We start from the raw sequence: 12,961 nt of genomic DNA, 5'->3' as shown, positions 1-12,961 counted from the left end.
TACTAAGAGCGTTGTAAACTTTTAACTATAGGAGTGTTTAAAGGGATCTAGGTTTGAAGATGGAGAATTTTGATTAATTTCATTTGAATTAATGATGGGAATGGATCTTATAATGTGTTAGAACTTTGAAAAAGTAACTAATAAAATATTTATGATGATATTAATAAACTAATATATATATATATATATATAATTACAAAAATAAATAATAAATGTTGTATCACATTACACTATATCATATTACATCACATTACATCAAATCACGTTATATTCATTACATAACGTGACGTGTGTTACATCATATCACGCGATATGCATTACATTACGTTCATGTTAGATTCTTTTGCTTAATTTTTAACAAAGCTAGGGTGAGTCGAGTCTAAAGTGATCTTATATAGTTATATCCATATTGGTAATAATCAATAGTCTTCCGTATTTACTTTAACTGCTTTCCTACTGCAGTTAGGTTAAGCACCATCAAAACTACGCTATCTAGCTTAATTAACTAGTAATGCCAATTAATCTTGTTAACAAAACTTTACAACGTTCCCCAAGAGTTCGCACCTCATTCTTATCTAGGATATACTATTGCTTGATACATATAGTTGGATGTATGTGCTTTTGTTCCGATGTTGTGTATTGTTCTTATAGTTTCATAGTTACTTCCTCTTATCTATTTACTATCATGTTCAGTAACATTTTCGTATTCTTATTTTATTCGTATTGGGGAAGTATATGATCCCCGGTTCAACCCTACTGTTCATTTCGTTAGTTTTCTAAGTAGGTTTGTAACATTTCAGTTATACTTTGATCTAGGTACTCCGTTAAAAAAATATGAAAAAAGAAATTTTGTTATAACTTACTAAGAGTGTTGTAACAATAGAGGTGTTTAAAGGGATCTAGGTTCAAACACGGATAATTTTGATTAGTTTCATTTGAAAATAATGATGCAATTATAGACGTGTTTGATGGGTATCGAACTATCGATCTTAAGAAGTTGCCGCAGATTGGTTTGGAACTTTGAAAAGGTAAATAATAAAATATTTATGATGATGTTACTAAACTAATATAATTATAATAATAAATAATAAATGTTACACATTACTTTATATCACATTACACTATATCATATTATATCGTATTACACTATATTACATCACTTTATATCATATTACATCGTATTACATTATATTACATCACTTTATATCATATTACATCGTATTACATTATATTACATCACTTTATATCATATTACATCGTATTACATTATATTACATCACTTTATATCATATTACATTGCATTACATCATATCACGCCATATGCATTACATTACGTGAGGTGTGTTACATGTGTTACATTTCTATGTATATTCCACCATTTTCTTTTAAACACAACTGGAAGAAAGATTGAGCTGATTCATACTTCTGAATCTGTTGCAGAAAACAAAAAAAAAGAGGTTCTTCTCCTAAATTTTGCTCTATAAGTAATTTACACCTTCATTTTTGTTATTATTTTGATTTCACTCATTGTGTTGGATCATAAATTTCAGCAATTTAAGTAGGGTTTTCATAAAGAAGTTAATTGTATCTTACATGGCGGAAGACTGGGACATATCAGATTCTTCAGACGATGTATATGAAGAAGAAACCGATGATGAGATTGAGTACATACCAGTTTTTGTAGATGATGAAGATCAAAATGGTTACGGTTCTGATACGTCCGCTGCTCAAGCAAGAACCGGGAAAGATATTCAGGGCATTCCGTGGAGGGGAATGCGTTTAACGAGGGAACAATATCGACATGGAAGGCTCGCCCAGTATGAAAACTATGAAGACGTTCCCTTATCTGGTGAAACTGCTGATAAGGTACAATTAACAATCCTGTTGCTTGTATACGTAAAAGTGAATACTTTTTCCACTTTCGATATCACGGCAATGTTTTACGTGTTCAGAAATACAAACAAACATCGAAGGGTGGTAACTACTATGAGTTCTTTCATAATTCTAGATCAGTGAAGCCTACGTTCGATCATTTTCAGGTTTGCACTGTAACACCGTTACATTCTGTTCGTTCAATAATGTGATTTCTATTAACTGCCGTAATAAATGTGTACAGTTAAGGAACATGGTATGGGCTACCTCGAAGCATGATGTGTATGTCGTGTCTGACGATTCAATCATGCACTGGTCATCACTGTCACAAAACATAACCGAAATTCTTGATTTCTCCGGGCACGTAGCACCTACTGAGGTACTTTATTTTGAACGTAAATTCGTAACGTTCCTGATATATATTTTAAAATGTTATTGATACTTTATTTGGGCCCACAGAAACATGAAGGAAGCTGGTTGGAAGGATTTACGCAAACTCGTATTAGTACGTTAGCAGTCAAAGATAATTTTCTTGTTGCCGGAGGTTCGGATGGAGAGCTTGTGTGTAAGGTATTTTAATCATCCAAAACTTATTTAGCTGGAATATGGCATTAGTTTTTGTTCTCCTAGTTGTTACATCTGGTTTCGGTTTTAGCAACGGTTCGGTTCGGTTTTTTGGAACAAAATTACGTAAGTTACAAAAATAAAAAGTATAATCCAAGATTTAAGAATCTTTCTTGTATGTTTAAATTTAAGTAATTATGTTTAACCTTTATAATTAATATTGTTCACGTAAACCTAACCTTCTAATCTATTTTTATGTTTTTCCAAAGTTTTTATGAAGACATTTTTTATAATACTTTGAAAATCATTTAATTTTTATGTTAAGTTTTGTTATTTCTTTTAGTCGATGGATAAATCATTTCAAAGATAAATAAACATGCTAATGTTTTTATCATAAATACTTAACACTCAAGAATAAAACTAATAATTCCGACTTTTTGTGAAACATTAAAACAAAATGATTTTTAGGTTATTCGGTTCGTTTTTTTTCCGACTTTTTGTGCGGTTCGGTTGTTTCGGTTTTCTGCTCACCCCCATCTCGAACTGCCCTGAAATATCCTTAGACAAAAATCAACTAAATCTTAAAAATCTAAATAACGGTGCACGGTATTCAACATCCAAACAATACAATATTTCTTACCACACTTATAGTTGACGTCTGACACCTCTATATTTCATGCCATACACATAGACTGACATAGTTAATCTCTATTTCGAATAACGGTCAACTTGTATGATGTATAAACGTCGTTGATATAGTCGCGTCCCTATCATTTTATGTGCATATGTTATTAAATGATGCAGAAATTAGATCAAGAAGGTGTTAGCTTTTGTACAAGAATAATTTATGAAGACATTGCCCTAACAACTGCTATTGAGATATACGACGCCATGAGGTAATTATGTAACATGTATTATGATCTCTGTGTGTATACTACGAAATATATTATTGACAGTTTGTTGACACTCTTGTCACTTTGTAGTGGTGGAAAGCATTTTATGACGTCAAACAACGATTGTGGTGTGAGGGTATACGATATGGACGGATTTCAGCTCGTGAATCATTTCCATTTTCCCTGGCCGGTGAACGTGTGTTTCTTAAAATACGATGATAATATAGAATGTTTAATGCATTTAAATACATTTCGTATGACTTTCTACCTGTTTGACGTGCTTTTATTTCGTTGCAGCATACATCCTTGAGCCCAGATCGCAAACTCGTAGCAGTAGTCGGTGATCATCTTGATGGATTGCTTGTAGACTCTTCAAGTGGAAAGGCAAGAACTTGTGAATACAAATATATTGTTTTAACTCTTCATTTTAATTTTGTATTTATTTATTTTTATTTTTTTGGCAGAGGGCTGCTACATTGGAAGGCCACCTGGACTACTCATTTGCATCCGCATGGCACCCAGATGGCCGAATCTTTGCAACAGGCAATCAAGACAAGACTTGTAGGCTATGGGATATAAGAAATCTTGCAACCCCAGTCTCGGTTCTTAAAGGCAACATGGCCGCGATTCGATCAGTTCATTTTTCATCAGACAGGCAGTTTTTGGTGGCTGCTGAAGCTGTAGATTTTGTTCATGTCTACAACGCCAAGTTAAACTATGAAAAACGACAAGAAATTGATTTCTTTGGGGAAGTATCCGGTGTTTCTCTTAGTCCCGACGATGAAACGCTTTACATTGGAGTGTGGGACCCGTCGTATTCCAGCTTGCTACAATTCAACAAACGACATTGGTATGGGTATCTTGATTCGTTTGTCTAATAAAGTAAGTCAAGTTGTTTGTTTCTGTTTGTTGGAAGAGACCAATTATCATATAAGACTTCCATGAAAGAAAGTGTGTACCGAAAATCTTTGAAGTTTAGAAAGGCTTGTTGATTGTTAAATTATGCTGTCAGTGATGGCAACTTTCTTTCCCGGACCGACGGAACCAAACATGGGCCAGAACTGGCTGTATTTAGTTTAGTTTCGTTTTTCATTTTATAGTGTTTGAAAAAGACGGTTGTTGTTTTGGTTTGGTGTTGGACAAGAACCGTGTCGAGGTTAAAACATGTTTAAGAACCTTCATTAGATATCTAAGAAACCCGGAGCAGTGTCTTAAATATGCTAATCAAATATAGAGAAGAATTTAGTGTAAAAAAAAGAAATATTGCATATAGAGGTAGTTTAGTTTTAGTTGATATCCAGTTGGAGTTTTCTAAAAAGTAAATTTAGTGTTAGATGTTGTCTAAGGTTATGATATAACTCGATATACAGAGAAGAATTCTAGAGTAAGTTTTGTTTTCAGTCTATAATGTTTCAAATCGTTACATGTCTTACATCTCTTATGTATCCGATGACCTAACTGCTGTAGCATTGCACCACTATGCAATGGACAACCACTTGACCTAGGTACGGGTTTTCCTATAACTATGCAACGGAGATAATCCTCTAAGCGCCTAATTAACCACTGTCTAGCTGTTAGTCTGTGGATGGTAAGTCGTAGACATAGTTAATGCTACTCCTTACAAGGCCATGAACTCCTTCCAAAACCCACTCATGAATAATCAAAATCCGGACAACGGACAACTATAGAGTTTGTATATGTTGGCTAAAAACGTTTATGTTTAGTTTCTCCCAAGGTTTAGTTGATTATCCTTTTTGATGTCCCGCACCGGAGAACCAAACAAAAGCCAAAAACGGTATTTAGTTTGGTTCTCCGTTCTATAGTTTTTGAAAAAGCGGTTCTTGTTTCGGTTTGGTCTGGAACAAGAACTGTATCGGCCTTGAAATATGTTTATAAGAACTTTTATGAGATATCCATGAAACCCATGTGTAGTGTCTTTATATGCTAATAGAATCTAGGGAAAAATCATTGTATTTCACTTTTGTCCAATTCAACGGTAGTTTTCAAAATGTTTAAAACAAGTAAAGTTGGTATAAAAATGTTCCTCTTAGGTTATCCTCTTATTAAGGTTGTAAATGAAATCAACGTTGGTTAATTTCACAAACGAACAAGAACATGTTTATTCGACAAAAAATGTTATGTTGAGAACTGCGATAACTGTATAAGCACGTGTACACAGCGCAATGCTTTGATGGTAAGAATGGTAAGATTGAAGAAAGATCGTTTATCAATCTTTCCCCCCTCTTTTTTTATTTGTGGTTTATCTTATCTCTTCCAAAAATTAAAAAAGAGTACATAAATGTGTACATAGGATTAGATTTAAAAAAATGTTGGCAGTGGAAATTTATCATGCAGATCATCACCATAACTGGAACTTGATTCATCACAAACATGTTTTGATTTCATGATGAATCAATCGAATAATACACACAACACTTGTGAAAGAGAATTCGAAAGAGAGGATATTAAATGTTAATATCTTGGTACCGGTTAACATACCGGTAATTCGTTTATATACATATGAGAAGGGTAGTTTATTCCGGCGGTTACTTTTGGCGCCAATAACCACCATTCAAAACCAGCGTGTCTTGAAGTGGCACACCCCTTCACTAATATTCGATAATTACACACTTAATAAAGTAATAAACATACAAACATATAACAGTATATAAATATGATATAATTGAGTTTATTAGTTCTAATACTCCCCCTTAAACTGGATTATATCCATGGGAATTCATTAAAACACTTTGGTTGGCTTCGTTCACAGCCTTCTCTGCCGGAAGTCAAATCTTCGCCGCTTCTGTACCTTCTTCATTCCTCTCCAATCATTCCCAGCGAAAAGAGCATAGTGTTCTCTATCATCATCCGGTATACCTCCAGTGCTTACTGTTCTTCTTCCTCCATCTCCAGCCGTGTCTTCAGTTCTTGCTGCTCCTTGAGTTTGTTCATTTCTTACATTGTCTTGAATTGATTTGAACTAATAATAGTATATAAGAGCATCCAGGTACATGGCATAAACTATCCTCATGTACTCTCCATCTTCATAATCATGGCCCATATCTTTAGAGACCATTGCCCATAAGTTATTTGAAGTTACAGTACGATGACCACCTTCCCTTTTGACTATCATATAGAGTTCTAGCATATTCACCCTCTTATTATTACCCATGTAAACCGGTATCGGTCTTGAATTAATTCCCATTTTTATAAGTAAAAACCAGTCGATCATCTCTTCAAATTTCCCTTCTATATCATACTTATATTTCATCACATATTCACCATCATCTAACGTATCTAACAAGGCCTTGCAATCCTGAAATTCATTGAATTTCATGGATTGCAGAATCATTACATTCCAATCAAGTTCGTTGGAAGATAAGTTTAACTTTTCGAAATAATGATTCAAGTAATTGGACTTGAATGTTTCATGATCGGATTCCTTTTCAATTATAAACTGTTTTTCCTTGCACCGATTTCATCTTCCCTTGTTAATCCCGTTAAACTGTTTTTCTTATTCAGAAGTGGTGCACTAAACGTAGGAAACAATTTACATCTTTCACCGTTAAACTGTACTGTGATTCCTTGTATTATGAGTTGAGGATATTTCTATCCAATTCCTGTGTGTAATACTTCGAAATTTTTCACTCCCGGATATAACATCCACAGCCCCTATGCCCCATATAAAGAAAAATTGATTTCCCCGGTGTTTGTCTCAACACCATAAATGTTTTTAATTCTTTTGAAAGAATCTAAATTGCCGGAAAAATGATGTTTGAATTTTGTACTCACATACCATATTTCTGACCAAAGACCACCGTCAGTACCACTACCACTGATGATGAATTATGAGTCTCGAACGTTGTCTTCTTCTTGAATTTGTGTACCGGTGTCTATGGCTTGCCTGATCAACAGAGTTGCTTCATCGCTTTCTTTTTCCTTGCAGAATGCTATTTGATGTCCCGGCAGATGGCAGTAATAGCACCGTTTCTGTATGAATTTGGCCATCGATCTTTCTCTTTGTTCATCAGAACAGTGCTTACATGGAAGCACCGATGCAGACTCGTATATTCTGTCTCCTTTATAATCTTGTGTGGCTCTGATACCACTTGTTGGCAGCGGAAATTTATCATGCAGTTCATCACCATAACTGAAACTTGATTCATCACAAACATGTTTTGATTTCATGATGAATCAATCGAATAATACACACAACACTTGTGAAAGAGAATTCGAAAGAGAGGATATTAAATGTTAATATCTTGGTACCGGTTAACATACCGATAATTCGTTTATATACATATGAGAAGGGTAGTTTATTCCAGCGGTTACTTTTGGCGCCAATAACCATCATTCAAAACCGGTGTGTCTTGAAGTGACACACCCCTTCACTAATATTCGATAATTACACACTTAATAAAGTAATAAACATACAAACATATAACAGTATATAAATATGATATAATCGAGTTTATTAGTTCTAATACTCCCCCTTAAACTGGATTATATCCATGGGAATTCATTAAAACACTTCGGTTGGCTTCGTTCACAGCCTTCTCTGCCTGCCGGAAGTCAAATCTTCGCCGCTTCTGTACCTTCTTCATTCCTCTCTAATCATTCCCAGCGAAAAGAGCATAGTGTTCTCTATCATCATCGGGTATACCTCCAGTGCTTACTGTTCTTCTTCCTCCATCTCCAGTCGTGTCTTCGGTTCTTGCTGCTCCTTCAGTTTGTTCATTTCTTACATTGTCTTGAATTGATTTGAACTTATAATAGTATATAAGAACATCCAGGTACATGGCATAAACTATCCTCATGTACTCTCCATCTTCATAATCATGGCCCATATCTTTAGAGACCATTGCCCATAAGTTATTTGAAGTTACAGTACGATGACCACCTTCCCTTTTGACTATCATATAGAGTTCTAGCAGATTCACCCTCTTATTATTACCTATGTAAACCGGTATCGGTCTTGAATTAATTCCCATTTTTGTACGTAAAAACCAGTCGATCATCTCTTCAAATTTCCCTTCTATATCATACTTATATTTCATCACATATTCACCATCATCTAACGTATCTAACAAGGCCTTGCAATCCTGAAATTCATTGAATTTCATGGATTGTAGAATCATTACATTCCAATCAGGTTCCTTGGAAGATAAGTTTAACTTTTCAAAATAATGATTCAAGTAATTGGACTTGAATGTTTCATGATCGGATTCCTTTTCAATTATAAACTGTTTTTCCCTTGCACCGATTTCATCTTCCCTTGTTAATCCCGTTAAACTGTTTTTCTTATTCAGAAGTGGTGCACTAAACATAGGAAACAATTTACATCTTACACCGTTAAACTGTAACTGTACTGTGATTCCTTGTATTATGAGTTGATCAAGGCTGAGGATATTTCTATCCAATTCCGGTGTGTAATACACACTTTGGATTCGAAATTTTTCACTCCCGGATTAAACATCCACAGCCCCTATGCCCCGTATAAAGAAAAATTGATTTCCCCGGTGTTTGTCTCAACACCATAAATGTTTTTAATTCTTTTGAAAGAATCTAAATTGCCGGAAAAATGACGTTTGATTTTTGTACTCACATACCATATTTCTGACCAAAGACCACCGTCAGTACCACTGATGATGAATTCTGAGTCTCGAACGTTGTCTTCTTCTTGAATTTGTGTACCGGTGTCTATGGCTTTCCTGATCAACAGAGTTGCTTCATCGCTTTCTTTTTCCTTGCAGAATGCTATTTGATGTCCCGGCAGATTGCAGTAATAGCACCGTTTCTGTATGAATTTGGCCATCGATCTTTCTCTTTGTTCATCAGAACAGTGCTTACATGGAAGCACCGATGCAGACTCGTATATTCTGTCTCCTTTATAATCTGGTGTGGCTCTGATACCACTTGTTGGCAGCGGAAATTTATCATGCAGATCATCACCATAACTAGAACTTGATTCATCACAAACATGTTTTGATTTCATGATGAATCAATCGAATAATACACACAACACTTGTGAAAGAGAATTCGAAAGAGAGGATATTAAATGTTAATATCTTGGTACCGGTTAACATACCGGTAATTCGTTTATATACATATGAGAAGGGTAGTTTATTCCGGCGGTTACTTTTGGCGCCAATAACCATCATTCAAAACCGGTGTGTCTTGAAGTGACACACCCCTTCACTAATATTCGATAATTACACACTTAATAAAGTAATAAACATACAAACATATAACAGTATATACAGTAGAAACTCTATAAAATAATACACTTGGGACCACCAAAATTTATTAATTAAAAGAGTTATTAATTAATCGATAAATTAATAATTATTAATTAATCGATAAATTAATAATTATTAATTTATATATTAATTAATATTTTATTAATTTATAGTAGAATACTTAGTTTACAAACACCTTTCAAGCTTCCACTTAATTATTGTATACAATGCATGTATATCAAATGAACGGCCCAATTTGAAAGAAACCTTCAATCTCCCACCTTATTATGCTTCTTGTGTTCAATGTATCACTTTTTGGACATTAAAAATATTTTCTATATAAATACAAGATCAAAATAGGTTAACACAAACAAATCATACACACAACATGGCTTCCCATCTTAAAGGTGTGAAAAAAACAACAATGACAGACGAGATTCAAAGAGCATTATGCAAGCACAACAAGGATAATCCAAGTCTCACTCAAAAGCAATTGCAAGGATGGGTTCATAGTAACTATGGTTTGCAGGTGAGTCAAGCGACAATATCGAATACAGTTAAGCGGTCTTTAGAGTATCTCTTACTTGCTCCTAAAAGAGGCGATGTTAAGCGACACAAACCAGCAAAATTTCCTGACCAGAAGTTCTTACCATGCTAAGGAAAATTAGAGACGAAATTCAAGAGGAAATTGATTTCAACAAAAAAAACAAAAGACAATTGAGTCATTTTTCAAGAAACCTTCATAAATTATTCATGTAATATGCTATATATAAGGAAGAGTAAATTGCCATTTTAGTCCCTGAGGTTTGTCCAAATTTGGCATTTTAGTCCAAATAGTTTTTTTTTTTCGCCTCTGGGTCCCTAACTTTTCCCTTTTGTTGCCATTTTGATCACATATCCTAACTCCATCCAAAAACACCACATTTAACCAGGGGTATTTTGGGGATTAATATTATAAACCTTTTCACTTGCCATTTTGATACATTCTGTACATGGTAAAGAAATTAAAAAGGTAGAAATGTAGGGGACAAGGTTGAACCGGAGACCTCAAACACATAAGCTTTAACGCGCCACTCAATAACCACTGGGCCACACCCCTATTTGATAACGGAAGTGAACCTGTTATAATATTAACAAAAGGGACTAGTAAAGACCCAAAGGCGAAAAAAAACTATTTGGACTAAAATGATAAATTTGGACAAAACTCGGGGACTAAAATGGCAATTTACTCTATAAGGAATTATTAATTTATATTTTATATGGGGTCTAAAGTGTAGGTCCCTGTTTCGCGGAGGATTACGAACCTAAACCTTGTTATACAAACCTACTAGCGAGTGCGGAATCCAAGCTAGCAAGCAAACCGAGTTAGTAGCAAGTAGAGAAACAAACACACAAAGATTCACCGATTAACACTAGTCGTATTAATGCAATGAGGGTTTCGGTTACAAGCTCAATGTTTACAGAAGTGTTCTATAAACTCTCTAAGTGTGTGAGTGAGTTCTGGGCAGAATGCTCTCTAAGCTTCTATCTCTCGGGTGTGTGGGAATGGCAGAACTTCAGAACTCTCAACACATGCATGGGTATATATACCCAGCTCAGCAGGTCTGCTCGAAGGATTCGACAGATGGTCCGAAGGATCATCTGTCGACCACATGTTACACGAAAGATCAGCATGCACCTCGAAGGATCATCCTTCGAGGTCTAATGGTCGAACCATGATCGAACCATATCTTTCGATCACCTCGAAGGATCAGGTGTATCCTTCGAGGCTATCCTTCGATCAGAACATGTTTCAACTGTTGACTAAGTTAAACCGGAGGATGGTTGACTTGGTCAACTTACAACACAAATCAGGACATCGTTACATACAGACCGAATACAGACAAAGTACAGACACAAGTGCACCAACAAACTCCCCCTTGGCTGTAGCTTTGTCTTTGATCTCTAAGCTTTGTCTTGTTCTTCTAAAAGTGTAGACTCGTCTTGAACTTCGACGGTCTTTGGTCTTCAAGTCTTCAAGACTCTGATGTCCTATCATGTCTTCAATGTCGGAGGATCTTCAAAGTCTTCACGTCTTGAAAGCAGAGAGTGTATCAACAAACTACCCGTATCATGTAGAAAGTGTGTTGACAAACTCCCCCTTAACATAAGCTCCCCCTTGAGTTATGCTCGTGAAAAGACTTTATCTTTATGAAGTGAGATCCTTGTGGTGTTGATGATGGCCACCGGCAACTCGATCATCTTCATTCATTGAGCGCCTTCTCGTCGTGTCTTCATTCCAAAGCTCGTCATCGACCATGTTCTCCTAGCCTTTAGAATCTGCACATGCAAGAAATCTAAACGCGTAATGAGAACAACTGCTTGGAATATAGTATAAACAAATGACACACGAATGACCATGTCATAATCAAACACCGTCCGACAGTTTGAAAGTTTAATAAATTTGTCAATTTTAGTTTAACTTTCATAACTTGCAAATTTCTGACCGTTTATGAAGATTTAGTCAACTCGGTTTTCGTTCAGGTTTCAGGTAACGAAGACTTGAGCTCCAACATCGTACAATCGAAAATAAAGTAGAAATAAAATCTTTTTGGCTTTTATAAAGTTTATATTAAAACACACCTAAAATCTTTTTGGTATTTTTGAAATTAAAGGACAACAATTTTAAATCTTTTGAGTGTTATCAAACGACATCACCGCTAATGTCGTACTGATATGCACCAAACGACGAAACTGTTTAAAAGAAACACAATAAAAGTTAAGCAGTAATTAAATATATACAAACATTCTTTTTGCGAGTTTCGAGGGTAAGAGAATCATATCAGTGTACGGTCATGCCAAAACACTCTTGTTGTTCAGTTAGTTAACATTAAGATAAGCATCCTATAACAATTATCGGTATTATTGTCCACTTAAACTCAACTTATCAGATGTAATCATGGCAAGGGGATACGTTAAGGTATGATTTATACTTACCGACCGGTGTTCATCCACATCACGACACATTCTCGTATCAAGGTATGCACGAGAGTTCATCTTACCGGTGAGTATACCGATTATCATCTGTTTGACCGTATAAATTGTGAGATACTCACTTATTTTGAATTGAAAACAAGTCCTTTGTGATATAATCACTTATTGATGAGGAACTTGATTTTCGTATGCATGAGGGCACAGGTGCAAGTCCGTGAACAGGTCAGTACTTCCGTACAGCAGAGAGACGAACTTGACACCCGAAAAAATGTGATATTTTATCACTTATTTGATTATGGACATGTGATTGTTTATCACTTATTGAGGTCGAATGTAGTATGAATTATGTACACGTATGTATAGTATCATGGAAGATCTTAGACTTAGTCTATTTATAGAAGCAACCATGATACCCAGATG

The 12,961-nt window shown here is 35.1% G+C and overlaps 1 protein-coding gene across 1 annotated transcript; it reads left to right on the top strand.

Moving 5' to 3' along the window:
- Positions 1-1,351: 1,351 nt before the first annotated feature.
- On the top strand, positions 1,352-4,329 carry LOC110867147 (uncharacterized WD repeat-containing protein C2A9.03-like). The gene is made up of 8 exons (XM_022116283.2): positions 1,352-1,866; positions 1,953-2,039; positions 2,117-2,251; positions 2,332-2,442; positions 3,241-3,332; positions 3,420-3,525; positions 3,627-3,713; positions 3,794-4,329. The coding sequence occupies exons 1-8, from the start codon at positions 1,594-1,596 to the stop codon at positions 4,205-4,207; spliced, it is 1,305 nt and encodes a 434-aa protein (XP_021971975.2). The 5' UTR covers positions 1,352-1,593; the 3' UTR covers positions 4,208-4,329.
- Positions 4,330-12,961: the final 8,632 nt, after the last annotated feature.

The sequence above is a fragment of the Helianthus annuus genome, chromosome 11 (genome assembly GCF_002127325.2).
Source record: "Helianthus annuus cultivar XRQ/B chromosome 11, HanXRQr2.0-SUNRISE, whole genome shotgun sequence".
NCBI lineage: Eukaryota > Viridiplantae > Streptophyta > Magnoliopsida > Asterales > Asteraceae > Helianthus > Helianthus annuus.
Note: the sequence above shows the minus strand (reverse complement) of the source record. Positions and strands in the feature narration are given on the sequence as shown.

Excerpts from the sequence above, each read along its gene's own strand:
- LOC110867147 (XM_022116283.2), top strand. The coding sequence starts at position 1,594 with ATGGCGGAAGACTGGGACATATCAGATTCTTCAGACGATGTATATGAA. Across the intron at positions 2,252-2,331 it reads GGCACGTAGCACCTACTGAG|AAACATGAAGGAAGCTGGTT; the intron begins GTACTTTATTTT and ends TTGGGCCCACAG. Across the intron at positions 3,526-3,626 it reads ATTTTCCCTGGCCGGTGAAC|CATACATCCTTGAGCCCAGA; the intron begins GTGTGTTTCTTA and ends ATTTCGTTGCAG.